Here is a 25,826-nt window from a genome sequence, read left to right as displayed (position 1 = left end):
TATATATATATATATATATATAAAATCTCACTATGATCAAATAAGCTTCATTCCAGAGATTCAGGAATAGTTCAATATACATAAATCAGTATAGTCCACTCTATAAACAAAAAACAAAGCCCCACATGATTGTGTCCTTGGATGCAGAAAAGTTCTTTGACAAAACCCAACACCCATTCCTGATAAAAGTCCTGGGGAGACTAGGAATACAAGGGATATGATATTATATGTAATGAAGGCCATTTATGACAAACCCACATTGAGCATTAACCTAAATGGAGAGAAATTCAAAGCATTTTCATTAAAATCAGGAAGACTGACTATACTGTCTATATATTCAATATAATACTTGAAACCTAAGGTAAAATAATCAGAAAACTGAAGATCAAGAGGATACATGTCTAAATCACTGTTCTGTTTCTGTGAAGAGATGCTATCATCATGACAGCTCTTATAAAAAGTTGGCTTACAGTTTAAGAGCTTTAGTCCATTATAGTCATGGTGGGTGGGAAGCATCACCAGGCAGATGCAGTGCTGGAGAGGTGGCTGAGAGTTATATATTCTGATCTACAGTCAGCAGGAAAAGAGATGGAGTGGGCAAAGCCCAGCCCTGTGTCCCACTTTAGAGTCTGCACACCATTAACCACCAAACCAAAGGAAAACAAGGAAAATCAAATGACGTGGATTTTTATTGAGTGTATTGGTAGCATTACCCTACAAGTTGACCTATTTTGTTGTTAGTTGTTTGCTTTGTCATTCATCCACCCAAAAGCTGGAGAGAGTTTCTTCTTGACTTCCTATTCTAGCAGATGGAGTTTTGTTCTAGCTGTATTTTTGGTGACTGTTTTGTGTTGAATCTTAAATGTTACCTCTGACTGTGGAAATGTCCTAGGTACAGTTTCCCTTTTCAGTCTTGGACTTTAATTTCCAAAGCCAAGATCATCGGTCAGCTAAGTGTGCTCACGGGTGTGCCTTTGCTCTGTGTTTGCTTTTTACAAGGATCCATTGACTGACTAACTTGTTTTTACATTTGATATAAAAACTCAGAAGGGGATTTTGACTATGCCAGTGTAGGTGTACTATATTCAGCAATGAATAATTTCATCACTGAATTATTTTAGATCAGATGTTCTCAACCTTCCTAATTCTTCAACCGTTTAATACAGTTCTTCATGTTGTGGGGAACCACAGCCATAAAATTAATTTGTTTCTACTTTGTAACTGTAATCTTGCTACTGTTGTGAATAGTAATGTAAATATCTGATGTACAAACCCCTCAAAGGGTCATGACCCACAAGTTGAGAACCACTGTTTTAGATGTTCAGATCTTTCTTCTTCTCTCATATATTATGTCCCAACTGCAGTTTCCCTCCCGCTTCTCCTCCCAGTCCCTCCCTCCTCCACCTCTTCCCCATATCCATTCCTTTTAGAAAAGGGGAGGCTTCCTAGGGATATCAACCAAACATGGCAGCATATCAGGTTGCAACGAAACTAGAAATGTCCCCTCATATTAAGGGTGGACAAGACAACTCGGTGTAAGGAAAAGAGTCCCAAAAGCAGGCAAAAGGTTCAGAGATAGCTCCCATTCCCACTGTTAGAAGTCCCTCAAGAACACCAAGCTACACATATATGCAGAAGGCCTAGGTCAGACCCATGAAGCCTCCCTGGTTGTCAGCTCCCTGGTTGAGAGCTCTAATAAGTTGATTCTGTGAGTTTTCTTGTAGTGTCAATGACCCCTGTCTTCTATAATGCTTCCTCCCCCTCTTCCTGATCTGAGATCCGCCTACTGTTTGGATATGGGTCTCATCTTCATTCCAGTTTCAGGATGAAGCTCCTCTCATGACAGCTATGCTGTGTTCTGAGCCTACAAGTAAAGCAGAGTATCATTAGGCATCAGTTCATTGACTTTTGTTTTTACCAATCATGCTTGGTTGTATCCTAAGTCTTTGAGCTATCCAGCCTCTGGTTCCTGGTCCTCCAGGCAGTGTCAGGCTTAGGTTCCTTCTCATGGCATGGATCTCAAGCTGGACCAGTCTTTGGTTGGCCACTCCCATAAGTTCTTCTCCATCGCTAGCCTGTCACATTTTACAGGCAGACAAATTATTAAGTTGAATGTTTTGTGAATGGGTTGGTCTCCCAATTCTTTGACTAGAAACCTTGCCGGCTTTCATAAAATGCATGGTTCAGGCTCTGTCCTCCCCATTACTAGGAGTCTTTGCTCATAGATTTCTGGGAAATTCTATTACACTAGGTTCCTACCTCCCCAGTTCCTATTGTCTCTCTCAGAATTCTGTCCCTCCACCCTCCCCTCCACCAGATCTCTCCCCTTCCCATGCCCTCCTGCCCTCAATCCACCCATGCAGTCTTTTTTATTTCCCCTTCCCTGGAGATTCTTGTTGTTTCCCCTTAAGCCCTTTGATACTTAGCCTCTCTGCATCTGTGGATTGTAGTGTGATTATCCTATAGCTAAGATCTACTTACTAGAGAGTACGTACCGTACATGTCTTTCTGGATCTTATTTACCTCTCTAAGGACAAGTTCTTCTAGTTCCATCTATTTACCTGCACATTTCATGTTGTTAGTTTTTTAATAGCATAGTAATATTCCATGGAAAATGTTGTTCCTCTTATTGCTTACTTTTTATCTTGACTATTAATATGTTCATTCAAAATATTTGCATTTATTTAATTTTTTGTTTTTTTGTGGAGATGATTTACTTTTCTAACTTTCTTTTTTTAAATTGTTTTTATTGGTTATTTTATTTATTTACATTTCAAATGTTATTCCCGTTACTGGTTTGCCCTCCTTGACTTTAAAGTAATGATTTTTTTTCTCAGAAAAATAATGTACAATATTTATTTTTATACCTTGTTCCCTATTCTCTGATATTTTGGGTTCTTGTCTATTGTGGTACCATCATTAATCAGGTCTTGGGGAAGACAGGAAGGCAGTGTACTTAGTTAGTGTGTCATTTTCTGAACTACAGCAGTATCTATTGCAACTTTAAATAGCATCAGTGTTAAAATCGTGGTTCCCTGTACATACAAATATTAATTTTCCAAAGTAAAATATCATTATTCCTGTTGGCCTGTTTATTTGTGGTGTGTAATTTTATATACATTCTGCATTTTTATTGTATACTTACTCTGACAGGGTGAGTTTGTAAACTTTCTGATTATTCATATCTGTGTAGTACAAATATGACTTTTTATATTTTCTGCATTTCTATTGTTTTCTCTCTCTGTCTCTGTCTCTTTCTTTCTCTTCCTCTCTCTCTCTCTCCCTCTTTCTCTCTCTCTCTCTCTCTCTCTCTCTCTCTCATATTCTGAGTGTTGAACTCAAGGCCTTGCTCATATTAGGCAAACATTTTTTTTCCTATAGCCCTCACTTGATATAATTATATTTATTTATTTTACAAATTTTATTTTGTTTACTTGAATACATTCATCCCTTATGAAGACTTTTATACTTTAACAAAAAATTATTTCTTCAGAAAAATAATGTGGATTATTTATTTTTGTTTCTTTACATGTCTTAAGGTTAAATCTTGTGGGTCACTTTTTCAGATTAATTTCGCAATTGTATTGAAAACCAAAAACATGTCTTAATCTCATTTTTTTCCTTAGATATCTTAATAATAGAAATGAGTAATATTTGTTTGGCATTTTAAAATAAGCATATTCTACTTTTATCAAAGATGCATTGAAATACTTTAACTTTTTGTTAAATATTTTTTGTTTTCTAGATTATTGCTCCGTGGTAACAATTGTGGACCAGACAAATGTGAAGTTAACGTGTATGCTCTTTAGTGGAGACTATGAGTCCCTTCCCATCATTTATAAAGTTGGAGACATTGTTCGCTTCCACAGGCTGAAGGTGTGATTCATTCCTTTCTATACCAACATTATTAGACAAGGAGTCTGCATTGTTCACTAACAGCAGCTAGTACTAATTATATGGCTGCCTTGTTAAAATGTGACAGCATTTAAAGAGATAAGAAATGTAAATAGTATCAGGCTTCATTCGTATCTAGACTCCTTTTCATTTGAATAAATTGCAAAGCCTCTTTCCCTAGACATGTATTAGAAGCTATGATTCCGACTGATTCCAGTTTGTCCTGTTATTTCCAAGTATGATTGATGTTCTCAAGTTTCCATGTATAATTTGCAAAGGATAGGATACATCCTTGTATCTTATTTTTGATTAATATTTTAATGCGGGATTCCTACTTTGCTGCTCTGACTGGGCTTCAGACTCCTGAAGTACAAGTTGTATAGTTCTGGTGAGCTGAGGAAGGGGAGTCTCAAACTCCACCCAGGCAGAAAAACTTGAGTCTCTTTAGGGAGAAAAAGGTATACAGTTGTATCCCGAAGTCTGCTGGGCTTAAGGCATTTTGCCCTAGAATAAAACTGAAAACTGTGCTATACAGGCCAGGCAGGATCACTTAAGGATTGTAAGAACCTCTGTGTTAGGGGAATTGAAGTTGAATAGGAAACAGAGATGTGGCAGTAGGGATGCTGGAGGTCTAGTCTGGTCAAGGGTAACTAATGTTCTACCTCTTTAACACTGTCTTGTTCTGCCTTAGTATTGTGGCAGGTCCAGCTTATAAAAAAAGCAGTTCATTGGGGCTCTTTCTCACAATAGAGGCTGGCAGCAGTGTGTCGCAGGTGGCTGCCAGAATAAGAAGCAGAAGAAAACAAGTGTAGAACTAGATAGAGGTGATGGGTACCGAGTACTAGCACCGAGGCTCTGTATTCTGTAGTAGCCACAGCCAGTGCTACCACAGGAGCCTGTAGTGCACCTTTCACACAAACCATAACTAGGCCTTTGTACAAGTCTGGTAAGACAGACCCCACAAAGCCTTCCCTTATCTTACAAAGGGCGTCCTTCTAGAAGAAGGCTTCTTGTACTCATATTCTGTCAAGAACTACAAGTCCTACTACGGTTGCAGGGTGAGGCTCACTAAGGCAGAGGGCTTAGGGGATACCCTGTGCTTTCTTCAGATTCACTCTTAAGAGAGCATAAATTCAGTCTTTTGTCAGTTTTAGAGTTTGGCTAGCAGCTTGCCAAAAGGAGCAGAACTCTGGTCTAGGGGGAGGCAACCATGACAACCTTTGAGGTGTTGCTCTACGGTTCCTAGTCCTCAAGAACAGAATGCTTACTATGAGTATAAGTGATTACTACTTAATAAGAGGTAGAAGAAGAAAGTTTTTGAAAAATAAATGGACTCTCCAAACTCCACGGTGGCCCAGACATTGAGTCTATTAAACAGTCTTACAGTATCTATTATAAGTTTTGTTTAAAAAAAAGTTAAAGTATGTTAAGCCAATTTAAGTGTTAAACAAGTAAAAATAAATCAACAGTCAAAACAGAGAAATAGAAACTGAACAAGAAACAAAAGAGACGTACAGTACCTAAAAGGAAGAACAAATCAAAAGTCTACTGTACGCATTAGTAAGGATTACTTATGAAGGTAGAAACAATGACGCTACCAGGTATGAAGACATAGTAAGTAAAAATAAATAGTCCATAATGACCTTTGCAGCAGTTTCTCATAATGTAATGTGTAACTTAAAGTTCAGGAGAAAAAAATGAAAGGGGGAAATATATTTAGTAAGACAAATCTTTAAAAGTTAGTGGGTAGAGAAAACATTGAAAAGCACAGGCAAACTTAAAAGCAACTGGAAGAGAAATAGCATATTCCATATAGGCAACAGTAGCAGTGATCTCTGATAACAATTGGTGTACCTAGAATTTTGTATTTAGCTAAACTGTTCTTCAGTAGCATGGGCCCTTTCCAAGTACAAATTGGTTAAGAAGTTGCAAAGTTTTTTGACTGTAAGTAAATATGTGTGGTTTTTGATTTATCTTAATAATGTCACTAAGGTGTAAATGACTTAAGCAAAAGTAGCCATATTGTACAGTAACAGCACTACAAGGGACAGATGGGATGATTAGGCAGAATTGCAGCACGGACTGGTTAGAGTTGTGAAGTATGGGTTCATAGAGGGATGTGGAAAGGTAAAGCAAGGAGGCCCTACTACAGCAGTAGGGATTCTGTACACACCGTGATGTGAAGAATCCATTTATACCTAATGGAAATGGAAATGAAGCGACAAGAATTCCATGAGGTTGGGGATAAAAGAACAGTAGGAAACAACTGTTTAAAAAGCAAAAGTGAGGAACAGAAGTAAAACAGTGAGGTGGTTCAGGATACTTACACTTAACTGTAATGTTTATAGAGAAATTGAATACTATGGAAAAATATAAGTTGAATAAATATCAAGAGTCAAATATGTGCTGCCTACAAATTTCACTTTAAATATGAAAACAAATGCAAATTGATATAGTATAGGAAAAGTTCTTTTTATCAAGCAACCAGAAAATGAAATCAGAGTTTTTAAAGCATAAGGAAGTATTTCATATGAGCAAGTGAGTTCATGAACAAAATATTAATACTACATATTTGATAGGCATACATTTGTAAAGGAGCCACAGGCTTACATAGAGAAAATCCTCACAACATGGTTCAGCATATTCAGTCATAAAGATGCTTTAGCCTCTATTGTTTGCATTACTTCACGTATTTGTGTCTTCAGGATTTTACAATGCCATATAAATAGTTATCACACTATTCCTTCACCATATCAAAAATTATAGTTAATAAAAACTCATACTATTTTTCTTTTTGCTTTTTTTTTTTTTTTTTGGTTTTTCGAGACAGGGTTTCTCTATATAGCCCTGGCAGTCCTCGAACTCAGAAATCCGCCTACCTCTGCCTCCCAAGCGCTGGGATTAAAGGCGTGCGCCAACAGTGCCCGGCTCTATTTTTCTAAAGTATAAATTTTTCTTAACGTTTTAAATTTTGCATAGTTTGTACTTTGACATATCAATTGATTGTATTGCTTTTTGAGCTAATTCGGTGGATAAAAAGTAATTACTCTGTTACTTATACCAGGAAATGTATAATTTCCGGTGTTTTTGTTTCCTGAGTTTTATTTATTTTCTCCTTTGTCCCACTTTCTTAGATTCAAATGTATAAAAATGAGCTTCAGGGAATCAACAGCTCTGGTTTCGCATCGTTGACATTTGAAGGAACTTTAGGGACGCCTGTCACAGCACGTACTTCAAGCAAAGTTTTTAGCTTCACGTCTCAGGACCAAAAAATGGTAGAAGCTTTGCGGGTTTGGGCGTCCGAGCACCTTCCGGCTTCTTCAACTTTAGTGCAGCTGTGTGATGTTCAGCCCATGCAGTATTATGACCTGACCTGTCAGCTCCTGGGGAAAGCAGAAGTGGATGCAACAGCCTTTCTTCTAAAGGTATGCTTTAAATACTTGGAAGTCATGCTTTAGTGCCACCTTAACTGCCACCAAGGAGCCTGTAGCTTCCGAGAGTGTTTGTAGACTGCTTTTCATACTGAATTTAACTGAATGTATTATTGTTGAGACACCCTGCCCCTTTTGACACAGTTCTACTCCTGCATTTTCCTGTGCTTTTCCTTCAGAGAAAAATAGTATTGTCCAGTCAAAATAGTATCTTCAACTATGAATTTTAGAAACAGCGTGACACTCACTTCTTTTCGTAATAGTAACTTACAGAAGAATGACTCTTTTGTGTTGGGATTTTTGCTGCTTTGTGAAAGTCAACTGTTGTCATCCATTACCTTCCTTTCTTATGGCCATTATGTTCTGCCCCCATGTCTTTCACTGCCTGGTTCATGGGAATGGTCATAAATAACCTTAAAATGTTTGTTGGTATCTTTGTTTTGTTTTTAAATGAGCCAGGGAAAAAAAATGCAGTCCCATAAACACTGTGCAATCCTCATTTACTCCTGTACCACGAAAAAGCTAGGGAAGATAGGTTCTTAATCTTTTCCCTGCCTGACCACATGATAGGGGGTTTAGCAGCACCTCCTTGGCTGAGATCCTTGTTTAATTCTCTGCTGTCTGTTTATTGGGAATAATTAGACAAGTAATACGATGCCATAGTCCTTAGACAAGACAGGGCCTAGCCTTGTGGTTACTGCTGGGACATTTTAAAGGAATAGTGAAAATAGAAATCACTGAATAAAATACCAAGTTTTTGAAGTTGACAGCTTTATATAAACATAGAACATAGAAATAAATTCCAATTTTAAAGAAAGTTAAGCAAAGTAAATAAAGCTCATCTACAGTTAGAAAGAATCTTAGATAAATGACTTATGTTCCTTAGCCAATGTAACTTCCCTAGCACATGGCAATTTATTAAAGATTGAACATTACTAAGGACAAAAACACTGGCTCTTTGCAGATAGCACCTGTTACCAGTCATTGACTGCTAATGAGTGTTACTACCCTGTAGCTCTTACAGTCAAAAAATGCATATTTCTTTCTAAAGAATTAATATATGCTTGTAGCCCATTTTAGTAGATAATCCACTATCTGATGGGACAACCTTGAAAAGGTTTATTATATTGTCTTTTTAGATGTATTCTTTGAGAATTTCATAAATGTATACAATAAAGTATTATATCCACCTCCTGTATCTCCCTTTATCTCCTCATTCATCCGTACAGGACATCTCATTCCCACCTTCCCTTCCCTTCCCTTCCCTTCTTCCCATTTTTGTTTTTATTTTTGTTTTTGTTTGGTTTTCAATAACTCACTGAGGTCATTTAGTTTTGCCAATATATCCTTGAAAGTTAGTCCATTCACTGGGACATAGTAAACCCACAAATGATCGCATTCCCAAAGAAAATGATTCTTCCTCCTCCAGAAGCTGTTGATTGCAAGTGTTAGGGCGTGAACCATAGTAAGCTCCTCTCACCTGGTAATGTCCCAGGCTTGAACATTAGCAGGTCTTAATAAGATCAAGAAATTTATTTTAGCCTGGCAGTGGTGGCACACGCCTTTAATCTCAGCACTTGGGAGGCAGAGGCAGGTGGATTTCTGAGTTCGAGGCCAGCCTGGTCTACAGAGTGAGTTCCAGGACAGCCAGGGCTACACAGAGAAACCCTGTTTCCAAAAAAAAAAAAAAAAAAAAAAAAAAAAAAAAAAAAAAAAAAAAAGAAAAGAAAGAAAGAAAGAAAGAAGGAAGGAAGGAAAAAGAAAGAAAGAAAGGAAGAAAGAAGGAAAAAAAGAAAAAGAAATTTATTTTAAAATTCAGCAGAGAAATAAATATAAGAAAATTAACAAGGCTTTCTTGTGGACAGCTTAATATGTCTGAAAAATCTTTGCAAATCATTTAAAAGTTTATTTTCATGAAGTTCTTTTATTGAAATAATTTTAAGTGTATGAAAAAGTATATTTGAAATATTAATTTATCTTATATGCAGTCAAAACCTGGAAAGGAAAAAAATGTAGTAATTGACTGTATAAACTATTTTTGTATGCTAGAATGTTCTGTGACTATACAGTGAAATTGTAGACTTAAACTTGCTAAAATAAACTTTAATAGTAGTCTGTTTAGTAATATGTTTTCATCTGTATGCTGAACGTGTGCATACAGTAGGAAAACTATTCTAGGAAGAATACATGGCAATGCTTTGCTGTTAACTACTTTGAGGGAATAGAATTATGGCTGATTTTTCTCTGATGTTGATTTTCTTATTCATCAAAAATAATTTTTAATCAAACATTAAAAACAGGAAAATAGACATTATTCTAAGTTACACTTATTATGCAAAGTAATATTTTTCTTTTCAATCGTAGTACAATAGTAATCTTGGTCTGTTTTTTAGTAATCATGATAAATCTATTTCAGGTTTTTTTAGTAGCTATGTATTCTAGTATCATTTCTGTTGCTTTGGTTAATTTTTAACCAAAATTAACTTAGGGAAGGGAAGAGTTGTGTTTGTCATATACCTATAAATAGATCATAGTCCCAAGAGAAGTCAGGAAAGGCACTCAATCAAGAACTTAAAGCATCGTATTCCAGGCCACATTCTCTCTAGACGTAGAACTCATGCCAGCCCAGGAAGTTTAAACCATGAAGGATGTTACTTGTTTGCTGGCTTATAGAGTAGCTTATACTCAGTTAGCTTTCTTACTTGGTTCAGGACAACATTCCTAAGGATGCTGCTGCTCTCTATAGACTGGCCCTTCTTGCGTCAGTCAACAGTCAAAACCAAATAAATCCCCCACAGACACGTACACAGGCCAGTCCAATCTAGGCTTCATTTTTAAATTATCTGTATATGGGCATGTGTACATTTATACAGATGTCTGGTAAGGCCAGAAAAGTGTCTTAGATCCCCTAAAGATGAAGTTACAGTCAGTTGTATGGTGCTTGACATTGGTGAAGGAAATGAAACTAATGTTTCCGGTAACAGCTATATGCATTATCAATTGTGACCTTCTTTCCTGCCCTCAAAAATCTTTAAACAAAACATTATTCCACTGTTTCTCTATTACGCTATTCATAAAATGTAGATGCTAAAAAATAGTTTTAAGTTTAATTTCTTTAAGCAGCTTCTGACTTCTTCGTATTCAGTTTGAAGCAGGCAAAAATCTGATTGTTTTAATGCTTGTTTTTCCTTAGTTTGCCTTATATCTTTGTTTTTTCTAGTAATGAGAAGTCATACTTACCCAGAGGTGATGGGTATAGTGGAGGAGATAAAGAGAGGAAGAGGAGGGTAGAGGAAGAAGGGGTGTGGAGTACAAGATAGAAAAAATTAGAGTACAAGATTAGAGTACAAGATTGGATTACAAGATAGAAAAAATTCAAAGTCCACAGCTAGTTAATATTTTGTTTAGTATCATACAGTAACTTTTTCGGCTTTGTATCTCTGCATTTTTCTGCTTATCACCAGTAGTTCATAATTGCTTCTCTTACAGTCCCAGATGAATACACAGCATTTTCAGGTCCTAGACACCTAACAGTATACATCTATTCATTTTATGCTTGCCTCACTGTTTTTGGATAAAAATCATTAAGCTTTTCTTTACTTTTCCATGGCAGGTATGGGACGGAACCAGGACTGTGTTTCCCTCTTGGAGAGTCCCCACACAAGATCTTACTGTTGAGGGGGACTTGGACCACATTCTGCGGCTACAGGGGCTGGTGATAGACATTCTAGTCTACGATAACCATGTTCAAGTGGCAAAAACCATCAAGGTGATGTTAAGTAGACAGATGCTTATTATTTGGTTTTTATATTCTTTTTAGTTTTATATATATTGTTTGTATGTAATATTTGACATATAGAAATTAACTTCAGATTTATCTTCAACATTTAACTTATAAAATGAATATCTAAATTAAATTTAAAATCTTTTTATATGATACACACACTTTAAAATTATTTTTATTTGTGGATATAATTGCATGATTAACTTTTCTCCTTCCAACCCCTTTTATGTACTCCCTATTCCTTGCTGTCTTTAAATTTGCTTGGCCTTTTTTTGTTTTGTTAGTGTGTGAATGAGAGAAAGAGAGAGAGAGAGTGTGTGTGTGTGTGCGTGTGTGTGTGTGTGTGTGTGTGTTTTCTAACAGTATCTGTTCCATCCTTATAAACATTAACTTGTATATATGTTTTCAGAGTTGGCCTTTGGTACTTGTCTTAGTTAGGGTTTCTGTTACTGTGAAGAACGCCATGACAATGGCAACTCTTACAAAGAAAAGCATTTAGTTGGGAGTGGGTTCCTGGTTCAGAGGTTTAGTCCATTATCAATATGGTAGAAAGCATGGGGATTTTGAAGTCAGACATAGTGCTTGGAAGGAGCCAAGAGTTCTATATCTGGATCAGCAGGCAGCAAGAAGAGTAAGCCTCTAGGCCTGGCTTCTGAAGCCTCAAAGCCTACCCCCAGTGACACACTTCCTCCATCAAGGCTACACCTCCTAATAGTGCCATGCCCTATGGTCCTACATGGGCTATTTTCATTCAGACCACAGTATTCTACTCTGTGGCCCTGATAGGCTTATAGTCATATCGTAATGCAAAAGTGCATTCATTCAATCCAGCTTCAAAAGGCTCCGTAGTCTATCACACTCTCAATCTCATTTAAAAGTCCAAAGTGTCTTCTGAGACTCATGGCAGTCTAAAGATTTAATCATCTATCAGTTCAAAAGCAAAAAGGAAATTATATATTTTCAACATATTTATGGCACAGGATATATATTATCAAAACAGAAGAAAGGGAACATAATGAAAAAATACTATACCAAAGCAAGCCTAAGAACAAACCCTGAACTCTATTCCATGTGTAATGTCAAAGCACTCTTCAGATCTCCAGCTCCTTTCAGCTTTGTTGATCGCAGCCACTTTACCCTCCAAGGCAGCTTTGACTCCCTGTTGGCCACCCTCCTTGCAGGTATCCCACTGCTTTGGTATCTTCAGCATCTTGGAATCTCCAAGACAGTCCAGGCTTCCCTTTCAGAGTTTCACACAGTGGCCTCTGTATGCCTCCGTGCAGGGACACCTGTGGCATATGCCTACTTCAGCAGCTTTCCTGAGCTGTAGAGAAAATATGCCAAAACTCCATTCTTCTTTCCTTGACTCTAACATGCTGCCAAGAACTGCTGCTTGCTGGGACTGAAACAGGGCTCCCTCACTGCATTGTATCTTCTTCAGTTTTCTGTTCTATGGTTTCCTTTACTGCCTAGGCTGTCAGAGAACTCATTGTGTAGACCCAATTCTGCCTTGCAACTGCTAGGATTGAAGGTGTGCACTGCTGTGCCTGGCCATAAGCTTTCCTTTAATTCTTTTAGTTAATTGATAGCTCTTGCATTTAGCCTTATGCAGATTTTTTTTTTTTTTTTTTTTTTTAGACAAGGGCAGAAAGTGGCCACATTCTTCACCAAAATATCAGAAGAATGACATCTAGGCCATATATTAATTTTATTCTCCCCTGAGCTGGGTCTCCACAGTTCAAATCACCCTCAGCACCACTGTCTTCCATGTTCTTACTAGTATTGCCTGTTAAGCTATGCTTAAAGCATTTTACTACTTTCCTAACCCAAAGTCCTAAAGTCTGCATTCCTTGAAAGAAAATCATGGTTTGGCCTATCACAGCAATCCCTCAGTCCCTGGTACCAACATCTGTCTCACAGGGTTTCTATTGCTATGGAGAGACAACATGACTATGTTAAGTCTTATAAAGGAAAACATTTAATTGGGGTTGGCTTACAGGTTCAGAGAATTAATTCATTATTATCATGGAAGAAAGTATGGTGCTACACAGGCAGACATATGTTGGAGAAGTCGCTGAGAGTTCTATGTCAGGACCAGCAGCTAGCAGGTATGAGAATATGAGCCTCTAGACTGGCTCTGGCTTCTAAAACCTCAAAGCCACCCACAGCCACACACTTTCTCTAAGAAGGCCACACCTACTCCAACAATGCCACACCTCCTAAATAGTGCCACTCCCTATGGGACTCTGTGGACTATTTTCATTCAAACCAGCACAGTATTAGACAACCAGTTGGTGCCTCCTTCCCTGTAGAAGGCTGGTTCTCCTGCTATCCGAACTCCTCGGTTGTCTGTAGGCCTTCCTTTGCCTTTCAGACCTTGTCATCTTTCTTTCTTCCATGTTAACATTCCTGTTGATATAATCCCGGTCCAGATCATACTTTGCAAGCTGTGCTGGGATGACTTCATGGGTTTAGCTTCTCTGATAGTTCTAGGATACACAATCTCACAGCAAACTTCCCATGTCTCTAGCAGTTATGTCTTCATTCCCCTGTTTTTGAAATGATGCCTGAGCTTCAGGTTTTAACTACCAGAAAGCCATCACTAAGGCAGTATTTATCTCCAACATAATAATAATGAGAAATTATTGAAATGGGTAGCATCTAGGCAACATGTATTTGTAAATCTGCTAATACTATTTTCATTTGTAATGTCCACTTGTAAGTAGCTCAGAGGACTAGCAGCAATGGAAATAGGTGAGTTTTCATCATACACTAATTTGTATGATACAAAATATTTTGTATTGGTAAAGTTTTCAAGTTATGGTAGGAAACAAAATTTCACATTCAAATAAAGAAAATATCTTCAGGCCATATATATTTTTTTAGAATCTTTTTGAATCTTTTTTTGCTCATTTGTTTTTCCAAAAATAGATTTGAGTTATTGGTATATGCTGGAGCAAAGTCTGATTATCTGAAAGCAGGTTCTGCAGCAGTGGTTCTGGGTCCTACTAGTGCTTATTCTGCAGCTCCTATTCCATGAACTACCAGGTTCCAAATAATCAGAAAGAAGTCTCTATTCTTGCATGGTTGTGGGAAAGTACAGACTGAGGTCCCCAGTCATCACAGGCCACTGTGGCCAGGGGACATTGGGCATTGGCCTTACAGATCTGTCCCAGTGAAGTCAAGTAGCTCTGTGATAGGCACATGACTAAAGTTCTAGCCCCAATTCCGCTCTCTAATTTAATTTCTTAAAATGTTCTGAATTGTTTTGATAGAGTGTAGACATGAACTATGTGCATACTTAAGTATTATACCACCTCTAGCACACACAGTGATTTGAATGTGTTTCTGTATATTGTATGGACCTTTCTCACTGTCTGTGGAAGTTTGGCAGTTCTTAGTAAGTTTAGATTCATAAATGGTACAGAATATTTTTTGTTAATTTTTACCTATATATTTTTAAAGTCTCCTATAGTAGGTAACACTATTGTGAATAACAATATGCAGAGTGATCTGGATATTAGCTCCAGAGAGAAGAGATGCTGCCTTCATTCCATTTTATATGAGCAAGTGAGGCATTCAGAAGATCAAGCTACAGTGTCTTTTTCCAGGTTTAGTAAACATTGAAAGAAAAATGATCTTAGCTGTAGATCATTTCAACCTATTTATAAGAAAAAAACCACAGAAATAAAACTGTATGTGTGCAGCTCAGTGCTGTTCCCTTGTATTAAACAGACGTCCTAGAGCAGAAAGTACTTCCACTCTCATTTTGTGTTGCAGAGTGTCTTAGCTGACCCAGATAATAAACAATGTGAAGGGCAGGGCCAGGGGTTGTGACTACATCTTCTAATCTTTTAGACATGTATATGTGCATGCAGGCACCTGGACTTGGGAAAAATACTTTTGAAGATAGGCTTTTGAATTTTTCTCTGAAGATTCTGTCTACATGGATTAACTTTCTTTGGAAACAATAATAACCATAAGTCTAAATTTGAAAGTGTTTTCATAATTCACAAGAGGGGTTCTTTAATGAGGAGAAAGGTATAGACTTTTACTCAGCTCCATTGTCCACTTTGATCTTTGGATCATTTGATTTCTCTTCTCTTTCCCTGTGCTACTGTCCTAACTACACACGTTACTCCGCCTGCCCTGCTTCTCTTTCTTAAATCTCAACTAGCTCATGGCAAAGGCTCTCCGGGCAGTGAGGATTAAAGAACATCTGCTGGTTGAGCAGTCCAAGAATATTGTGAATGGGCTTTTAGTCATAATGTTGTATCCTCTGCATTGTCCACTAGAGGGTGATGTGAGCACACATAAGTAAGAAAATAGATGGCATGTCATTTCTCTCAAGGACATCAGAGCACTATAGCATTTGCAGGGCTGTATCAGGATGCAAAGACTTCTCTCTGTGTGTGACATAACTATGTAATATTCCTTGGTACCAGTTTTACTCATTTTCTTACAAACCAATCGGAAGTCTTCAGTCATATGTCATTGATACAAATACCTTATTCTTAGCACTTCAGGACAGATGTTCATATCAGCATGCATGGTATAATTTCATAACTTTTTGTATAGAAGCAGGAAAAGTGTTTTTAATAGTGACTTTGTCATGAAGCATAGAATCAGTTTTCATAAATAGTGTACTCTTACCATGCTGCAATTCTTAAAACAGCATAAAACATATATAGTCATAATCACACTTTGTCATTAAGTGGCCTACTACTTGTAGTTAGCTATAGGAGAAAATAAAAACAATTCACTGTACCTACTTCCTAAACAAAAATTGGAGAATACTTTTTTATGCTGGCATAGTGATTTCTATCTAGTTATATATTATTAGTGCTAATCTAAAGATTAAACCTTTGTAACAGATTATACTATACCTTTATGTTTTTTTATTGTAATTCTTTAGCTTGTAAATTCGGGGAAAATTTTGCATTACTAACAAGATTAAACAACTTTTTTTAACATAACAGGTCATCAGACACATTTCATAATCTTTACTCAAGCTTTATAAAAATCCAGTGCTGCCTCCAGAAGGCATTTGCAATAACAATGTGTCATGTTGACTCTTGTGATCTGTTCAGAGAAGTAGGATCAGTATTGGTCTGTACATGTTGTATCCAGTGCAGTGTAGTGAAGGAGGCCTGTAATAAGCAGCACAAACTCACCATTTACATTCTCTCCTGAAGAGTTTACCACAGTTGTTCCAGATAGAGCTATATACATGGGCCCTTCTTAAGCCCTGCTGATCTCAGTCTCTTGCAGTTCAAGTCCCCTCTCTTGCTCTAGGACGTAGCTGTGCTCAGTGTCCTCCTTAGAGTGTGCATTGTACTTCTGCCTTGCCTCACGCCCTGCTTTTCAGAATCATCTTGACTTTTTTCTTCCATACACATTTTTGGAGTAAGTTGTCAGATGCCAAGAAAGACCCTGAAGTATCCAGCTGAAATCTCCTTAAATTTAAATTTTAATGTAAATGAAATTGTACTTCAGGTAGCTTAGCTAGCATAGGTCATTTCCCTGTGTATCAGCTTTCATTCCAGTCCTTCCGAGGTCATCAACATCTGTACTATAGAAATGCTGTTCTAATATATAATCAAGATGTAGTGAACATTCCAAAGCGCTTACAAAATAACTATTTTAATATTTATTATTCTTTTAGAGTCCTCAGAAAAGTACATATTTCTCTTGAGTTTTTACATATTTTCCCCAAACCTCTGCATTGCCTTTTCAACCTCTGATGTAGAAGCAGGTAAAGGCAAGTGGGGCAAAATAGGCTGGATCCCTCCTCCTGCCTACCCCCTTGAGAGCATCCACAAGGGCCGAGAAGAAATGTCCTTGGAGGAGGAGGAGTGAGGAGTGCCGCCAGTATGGCTGTTTCCTCCTGACTTCCTCTCTACTGCATTTGCTCCGCCAGCACTACAAATTAACAAGGAGGGTTGGAGTGGAACCTTGCTTGCTTGTCATTCTCTTTCTCTCCTTTCCTCTTCCCTACTTCCCTCTACTGCAACCCCATTTCGACCCCTCCCTTTGATGCTTGTTTTCTAATGTTACCACAATTGCCATGAATTTGTAGGGAAAAGGAGAAAGATGGCTTCTCATTTATCACATACTCAGGAACACTTTGTTTATATGCAACTGAATTAAATTTTCTCTTTTTCATTCCTTTTTGCTCCTAAGACTACATGAAAATATATGCAGTATACCTTATGTAGCTTGTCCCTTTAGGTAGATGTGAATGTCTTAATTTAATTTATTTTATTAAAATGGGATGCCCGGGCTGGGTTTGAAAATGCAGGCACAAACTGATACTAGAGGCAGTACAATAGCACTTGGTGTTATTAGTGTCTTTGAATACCCTAATATGTTTTCTCATTTGAAATCTTCACTGAAGAAAAACTTAAATTCTGTAAAGATGATTTGACTAAATTTAGAAAAATAGCTGATATTGACTAAGAGTAGTTAGTTCAAAATTCTGGTTTAATCCCATATTTGAGTTCATACAATGTATTTTACAAGGTTGTGATAAACACACAACTGCTGTACTAAAACTTTACTTCCTATAGAATTTGTGCGATAAAGAAAAGCATATGGTGGCACACACACATAACACCAGCAATCAGAGAGCTAAGGAGCATTTCTGTGCCTAGCAAGAAAGTTAACATATGAAATAAAATCTATTATGTTATTTTGATGAAACTGCGTGATTAATCTTTTTTCTAATTTGTCATAGTGAGGGCATTTTATGCCACATTTTTAGTATTCTTTTAGACCAGTTCAAACAAGTTTCCAAATATTATCAAATAGAATTTCATTTTAATCTTAATTACCTTCACTATATTTTATTGATGGACTTCTAAAATGGCGTTGCTTATGTTGTGTAATATGTACATGCTTCATAAGTATGCAGGTGATTTTAGTCACAGTGCTGTCCCGCTTCCAGTGTCTTCTGTGGTTGGACAGTGCCCCTGGTTGCTGTGTCCTTGGTTATTGACTCCTATTGATTGTGAAATTTTCAAATGTCAGAAATTGTTTAATTAATCCCTTTTATTCTAACATGAGATTTTTTACAATGATCTTTGTAGGTTGGAAGCTTTCTTAGAATCTATAGCCTCCATGCAAAACTTCAGTCTGTTAATTCAGAACCCAGCAGTTCATCATTAAGGCTAGAGCTCCATCTCCATGGAGGGACCAGTTACGGTCGGGGCATTAGAGTTTTACCAGATACAAGCCCTTGTGTGGATCAGCTGAAAAAGTGAGTATTTTATATCCTTTTTGAAAAACATAGCTGAGATATGTATTAGGTTACTGTGCAAGCCTTTTCCTCAGGCTGTATAAGGTCTTTGTTTGTTTGTTTGTTTTTCCTCATTGTCTTGCTGAAAATCGATCCCAGACTTTCACCTGCTAGGCAGATTATTACACTGAACTGTAATCCTATCTCTACCCTGTAGTCTTAAATGTTTTCATACAATATATTTTGATCATATGCTTTTCCCTAACTACTCCCATATTTGTCCCCACATTTCTGTCTACCCAACTTCATGTTCCTTCTCCTCTCCTCTCCTGTCCTTTCCTCTCCTCTCCTCTCCTGTCCTCTCCTCTCCTCTCCTCTCCTCTCCTCTCCTCTCCTCTCCTCTCTTCTTCCTCTTCTCTTCTCTTTCTCTTTATCTCTAGAAAAAAGGACAACAAGTTAAAACACATAAACTAAATAAATAGAAAGTTGACAATAAAAAAAAAATAACAGAACATATACTGCACAAAACAACAACAGCAACGAAACAGGGCCTCTGAACAATATAGGAGGTCCTGTCCTAGAGCTGTTGATATACCATGTGAAACTCCATTGGTAAAAACTGATTTTCCCTTTACTGTCAAGTATAGTTAAAATTAACTTCTTGGTTAGGGAAGGGCTTTATGCCCACTTCCCCTTTTCAGAGCTGCGATTTTTTTCTGGTTCGAACTTGTGTATGTCATATGCATGCTGTGACAGTCTCTATGAGTTCATGTGCACATCAGTCCTTTTGTGTCTGGAAGATGCCTTTCTTTCGAATCATCACCCTCTTGATTTTGCTCTTTCTACCTTATCTTCTGCATTGATCCCTGAGACTTGAAAGACATCCTATTTAAGCATGAGTGCTCCAAAAACTCTCAACTCTGCATATTGTCCACTTATGGATCACTTCATTAAGTAGCATCAAGTGCAAGAAGCAGCTTCTCTGATGAGGCTGAGTGATGTTCAGTCTTAAGCCCAGTTTTTAGAAGTGGTCAGTTTCTCCTGTAACATCTGAGCTACTATTGAACTGGCATGTATTGTAGGAGGGTTTCTGTTGTAGGTAGTACAGTTTGTAACTGGGTGAAACTGGTTTTAATTCTAAGCCTGATTATTTCTTTTCCACATCCTCTTTTGTTTTTCTAGAGCGTTCAAGTGTGTCTGTATATTACTTATATTAAATTTATTCAGTTTTTGATATAGGCAGTGCTATAAACTTGGCTCTTAGAACTGCTTTTTTATGTTCTATAACTTTAAATATGTTGTTTTCATTTTTATTCAATCATGAAAAGGTTTTAATTTTCTTATCTCTTTTGAGCCTGACTCAGTCAGCAGTTAGTTGTTCAGTTTTGTCCATTATTGGCATAGTGGGAAGCATGGCAGCGTCCAGGCAGATATGGCGCTGGAGAAGGAGCTGAGTGTTCTACACTGTGATCCAAAGGCAGCCAGAGGGACACTGTCATCTGCAGGTACACAAGAGAGGCTCTTTTTCCACCCAGGGCTGATCTTGAGCGTTAGGAGACCTGAAAGCCCACCCACACAGTGAAGCACACATTCTCCAACAAGGCCACACCTCCTAATAGTGCCAGTTCTCATGGGTGAAGCGTATTATAACCACCACATTCCACTCCTTGCTACTCATAGATTTGTTCAAACACATTACTCTCGGCGGGGGGGTGGGAGAGGGATACCTAGCCATAGCATAATGGACGACAATATATTTAGTCCAACTTGAAAAGACTCCATAGTCTATAATAGTCTCAACAATGTTAAAAGTCCAAAGTTCAAAGTCTCTTCTGAGATTGATGCAATCTCTTAACTGAAATCCCCTATAAAGTCAAAAGTAGTTCACATACTTCCAAAGTATCATGACACAGGAAATAAGTTACCATTCCAAAAGGTGAGGAGATACTGGACCAAAGCAAAACCAAAAACCAGCTGGGAAAACTCCAAACTTTATCCCTATGTCTGGTGTCCAGTTCCTTCCAGCTTTGCTGACTGCAACACACTATTTTCTTCTGAGACTGGAATGAACTGATTCCATTTCCTATTAGTAGCTTCCTCAGTAGGTTTCTCAAGGCTCTGGCATCTCTAACACCTTGAGTATCCAAGGCAACATCCACTTCTCAGCTTTTTGTTCTAATGTCTGGGATCCACACATGATCTTCTGGGCTCCTCCAAAAGGCTTGGGTCACTTCTCCATCTCTACCCTCTGTAGCACTCTAGGCTCTGGCTGACTTCACTCCACTGACTGCTGTTCTTCATGGTCATCTCATGGTATGGGCATCTCCCATACACTGGGGTCTTAGGCTGCAAGTGGGCTGTATTTTCACCAATAGCCTCTTATAGGCTCTTTTCATGGTACTAAAGCCTCAATTTCTTTGCATGACACCTTCAGTTAGTCCTGGTCTGTCAACTGCAACTCAAGCTGCACCTTCATTTTTCTTGGCTTCTAATAGTGCTAAACCTCCGCTACTCTCCATGACCCCTCATGCCTTCAAAACCAGTATCACCTAGGTAATTTTTACACATTAGCAAGTCCAGATGCAGCATGAAGTATAACCTTGGCTAGCTCTGGAACACAGCTTCTTTGTGCTCTCAGAAAACACTTCCCAGAAGATTCCACGTCAGTGGTACTGGTGTCTGTTTAGTCACTGCTAATTTCTTAGCTCCAGCTAACCAATATCAGTTGTCTCAATAACCCCTTCCACTCTTGACTCTAAAGCCAGAGGCATATATATGGCCAACGCTGCCAAGCTTTGCTGCTTTCTAGGCTCAAAAATGGTTCCCCGTGTTCTATTATTTCATCACGATTTCTGCTTTTCAGTTGCCTAAACTTGGCTGTCTTCATGCTTCTGCTCTGTAGACTGAAATTGAACTCAGATCTGCATGCCTTTGTCTCCTGAATGCTGGGATTAAAGGCCTGTACCACCATGCCTGGACCTAAGGTTTTCTCTGTCTGTAATTTGCTCTGTACCAGGCTGGACTTGAACTCAGAGATCTGCTTTTATCTGTCTTCTGGGATTAAATTCACATACTACCATGTCTGGACTTAAGCTTTTTATGGCCACTGTGCCTCAAGAAGCCATTGTCTTCCAGCTTCAATTTGAATCATACATGTACCTTCCATTTTTAGATTATTGTTCATTCCAGATATAGTCAAGTTGACAACTGACAATACCCATCACAATCCATTTCTTGTCGATTTTACACACAATCATATCTATCTCCTTATGTCTAAATGAAAATAATATCCAGGTCATAATAATGCCTGTCCCTTGTTCAACAGCAAACACATAAACTTAGCTGGGTGGGATCTTGCCCCAAGGTCACCACTCCCTTAATTCCATTTGATATCCATGAACTCAGGATTTAGCTCCATTTCTCTTCTTTGTGCCCCTTTAATACTTGAACCAATACATTTTGTGTTTTCCTTTCTAAGCTTGCGATGCTTGGTCAAAATTCTCTTCATGAGAATATACCAGAGAACAAAGTCTCTGCTGGGCTTTTTTGAGACTTGCTTTGTCAGTGAAGTTAATCTGAATCTCTTTACCATACCAAGGGCATAAAGCAACCACACTCTACCAAAATATCACAAAAATGATTTCTAGGCAACATACTAAAATTTTCTCCTCAGAAACCTCTTGAGCCAGGCCCACAGAGTTCAAATCACCCTTAGTACCAGTCTCTTCCGCATTCCTATTTGGGTGGCCCATTAAGACCCACTTATAGCATTCCACTGCTTTCCAAAATCCAGAGTCCCCAAACCCACATTCTTTCAAACAAAAACATGTTCAAGCCTATGTTAGTTATACCCCAGCCCCTGGTACCAACTTCTCTTTTCATTAGGGTTTCCATTGTCATGAAGAGACACCATAACCAAGGCAACTCTTACAAAGAAAAACATTTAATTAGGGCTTGCTTACAGGTTCAGAGATTTAGTGGCTGACAACATTCAGGCAAAGCTGAGAGTTCTGCATCTTTATCTGCTGGCATCTAGGAGGAGGCTCCCTTTTCACAGTGGGCGCAGCTTGAGAATTAGAACTCACATCCCACCCCCACACTGACACACTTCCTCCAATAAGGACACACCTATTCCAGTAAGGCCACACCTAATATTGCCACTTCCCAGGGGCCTAACATATTTAAACCACCATACAAACTTGTAGATTTCTTCTAATTTGTCTTCAAGACCTGAAATTCTGTCTTCTTTAGGCTTACCTATGAGGTTTTTTTGCTTGACTTTAGTTTTTCATTTCCATTTTTATTTCATTTTGAGTTTTCTTTATTGATTTTATTTCTTTGTTAAAGTCTACTTTCTTACCTTTAATTGTTTTCATTATTTCATTCAATTATTTGTATTTTTATAGTCTTCTTTTAGAAATGTATTCATAATCCCTTTTAAGGTCTTTGATAGTACTTGCTACTTTTGTTCTTGTTTTGTGCTTTGGCTTAATTGCTTTTCTCAGGGCCGATTGTAATTGGCTTCTGGGCTTCTGGAGGAGGCATATTGTCTTGTTCTTCGTTCTTGGGTCTTTGCTCTGTGCCTTGGGCATCTGCAGTTAGGCTGTTTAAGGTGTTTCTTGTTGTGGACATCTGCTTTTCAGTTTTTGGAGGACTTTCTGTTCTTTGATTGCTTTTGCTCAATTTGGGATTCCTGGTAACAGGCTGTTCTGGTTCCAGGAAAGGGAGGTGGTTCTTGGGCCAGTGGAGAACTGTTCTGCTGGTTTGGTGCGAAGTCAGGAAGGAATTGAAATAGACTAGAAGGAATGGCTGAAAGAAGTGTCTGGGAAAAATTACACTCAAGCATCTGAACCAAGATGTTAAACTGGGAAAGGGGTCAGACAAGTAGGCTTATCTGGGCTAAGGTTGTATGTGGAGATCTCAGAATGGAACACAGGAAGAAGAATGAAGGTCTCCTACCTGAACCCCAGGCTAGTGTGGCAGTCACTGGTCCCTGGAAGAAAGGTTTTCTGCAGGTCAGTGGAGTCAGAAAGCAATGGAGATGGATGGACTCCAAGGGAAGGCTGAGAGGGACTAAATCCCAGATTAATCTTATTTTTCCAAGCTTCAGTGATATCATTATAACTGATAATGTTGACCGTTAAGTTTCCAGATTTTTTTTTTATAGTATTTCATTGACTGAGTGTTATTTCCTATGTTACTACTCTGATTGTGAGAGCTTTAGAGGTCTCAGATAATCTGATAAAAGCTATAGATTCTTGATTAGAATCATACTGAATGATATAACTTAATGAATGAACTTCTGGTTTGGGAGGATATAGTTAAAAGTTATTCTATTGAATTTGCTACACAATTTTCTTTTATATTCTTCCATTTTAGAGATTTAGAAGGTGCAAATTTAGCAGTCACTGAGCCCTCAAATGGTATCTGTCAATCAAAAAATGAGGACAACTTTGCACTATCAAGTAAGGACAATTTATAACACTGATATTTTACTTCCTCATAATTATAGAGCACAATTTTCAATGGTTTCTTGCCTGGGTCTCCCTTTTCAGTTCATCTGACTCTACAGTATATATGTGTATGTTCATTGAAGTAACTCCTTAAACATTTATTTTGTCCTATGCACTACTGAGCTTGGTTCACCCTTAAATATATAATCAGAACTTCAAATAAAAGTAATAGTGCTTACTTGATTTTTGATATGTGTGTAGTGTTTTTTATTCTCACGCACAAAAACATTGTATGAATTCCCTAAACAACCACTTTCTTTGTCAGTTTCTAAAAGGAACAAAAGGTTTTGGTACTCCCTTATCTTAATTAGCTCAAGTTGAGTTTTGCCCAAACATGGCTGTCTAATGCATAAGCATGAGTCATCCAAATCTCTCAAAGATACTCTTCTTGTTGATCTTAATGGGATTGCTTTTGCACACACTATGTTCTGAGATTCATCTCTGCTGGGACATATGCCAGTGGCTCATGTCTTGATGCTGAGACATGTGCTGATGCGTGCACGTGGAGTTCGAAGCACTGTCTGTCTCCTTTTCATGCTTATGTGGCTTTAGTATCTCCCAAAGCATCCAGTGGCTATAAATACAGATTTATTGGAGGTTTCGAAGGCATCACTTAATTGGTTTATTTTGAAGTATACGCCATCTTTTAGTAATAATTTCTAGAAGTTGCAAAACCATTTCTTATAAAAACAAAACAAAAATACCCACCACCAACAAAACAAAACAAAAACCCTGTGGTCTCTGTGGATGGGCTTCCTCCCTTTGCTAACAATCAAAACATGGGGTGATTTCTACACTTTCCTGGTTTGTTTGTCTTCCTATCAATACCAAAGTTCCTTGATTGATATACTAAATTGTTATTTTAAATTCTCTATATTTTCCAAAGACACCTTGCCTGTCAACTTTTATAACTAAGCCTGCTATTTTTGTTAGTAATACCTGAATTTTAGGAAAGTAGACATATCACCATTTATTCCGACTTTCTTTGATTTTTTTGGACAGTATTCTTCAAGTTTTACAGTAAGCCTCTAGTGGACGTGTTAAAGAGCTGTGTAATTTTGTGATTTGCTTTTCTCTTCCTTTAGGCTCCAGATCAGGTTCAGTATCACTGTATGAGGAAGAACGATGTCAGCAAGTCTCTGCTACAAGTAAGACTCCTCACAATTCAGTAACCAGCGTACAGGTGCCTGTCTGTACTTCCCAACCGATTCCTTTGTATCCATCAGTGACACTAGATTTCCCAGGAGCAGTTAGTGTTTGTGTGTATCTTTGGTCCCACTACCTCCTACTGTACTAGTTTAAGGTAAAACCCATGCGTGTGCATATCTATTGAATATGTATTTTAAGTTAAGATCAGTATGACTTATAAAACTTATTACATTTGGGTGTGTTATTAGCTTAATGGTATAAATTATACTCTGACATTAATTCAGTAAAATGCGATGTATTTAACTTTATGCACCTAAAAAAATATTTCCACTATGCACCCAAATTAGCAGTAATAGTACACATTTACCACATACACTGTGTTATTTTGACTAACTTGGAGAAAAATCCCTTTAATTCAGAAAAAATATTTGTTAACAGAAGTATATTAAATAATTTGTTAAGTAGTTTATTAAATATATAATGCTTTAAAATACAAGTTTTTCCTCTTGGAGAAAGGAGATGTAAGTATGGAATGGAAGAATAAAAATACATGTTTTATTGGAACTGAAGATGGCTTTATACTCAGGCTTTAGATGACTATGCGGAAAATATTGCAGGTGTTGTCAGGTGGAGGCAGTGACCTCTGGAAGCAGTAATCATATGAAATGTACAGACAAGTCTTCACCTGGAAAGATAGTCCTGATGTCTTTAGAGAAAAGCAGATTCCAACATTTGGGCAAGGAAATTAGAGCTAAACCAAGAACATCCTGAATTGCTAGAAAGTAAAGAAATTCTCAGTTAATAGAAAATACCAAATC

The 25,826-nt window shown here is 37.8% G+C and overlaps 1 protein-coding gene across 2 annotated transcripts in view; it reads left to right on the top strand.

Annotated features, from left to right (window-relative positions):
* Nucleotides 1-25,826, top strand: part of Pot1 (protection of telomeres 1) — a 65,938-nt gene that overhangs the window by 28,374 nt on the left and 11,738 nt on the right. Inside the window, exons 1-7 of one of the 2 annotated variants that reach the window (XM_031381307.1) lie at nt 1,424-2,487; nt 3,746-3,876; nt 7,029-7,319; nt 10,939-11,094; nt 18,198-18,367; nt 23,726-23,811; nt 24,945-25,007. In XM_031381307.1, coding sequence (XP_031237167.1) covers nt 3,799-3,876; nt 7,029-7,319; nt 10,939-11,094; nt 18,198-18,367; nt 23,726-23,811; nt 24,945-25,007 — 844 coding nt within the window. In that variant the 5' untranslated portion in view covers nt 1,424-2,487; nt 3,746-3,798. Of the gene's footprint in view, nt 1-1,423; nt 2,488-3,745; nt 3,877-7,028; nt 7,320-10,938; nt 11,095-18,197; nt 18,368-23,725; nt 23,812-24,944; nt 25,008-25,826 lie in introns of those variants that run through there. The other variant, XM_031381306.1, reaches the window with a different exon arrangement.

The sequence above is a fragment of the Mastomys coucha genome, unplaced genomic scaffold (assembly GCF_008632895.1).
Source record: "Mastomys coucha isolate ucsf_1 unplaced genomic scaffold, UCSF_Mcou_1 pScaffold20, whole genome shotgun sequence".
Classification (NCBI taxonomy): Eukaryota; Metazoa; Chordata; class Mammalia; order Rodentia; family Muridae; genus Mastomys; species Mastomys coucha.
The sequence above is the reverse complement of the archived record's forward strand: the minus strand, read 5'-3'. Positions and strand labels throughout refer to the sequence as shown.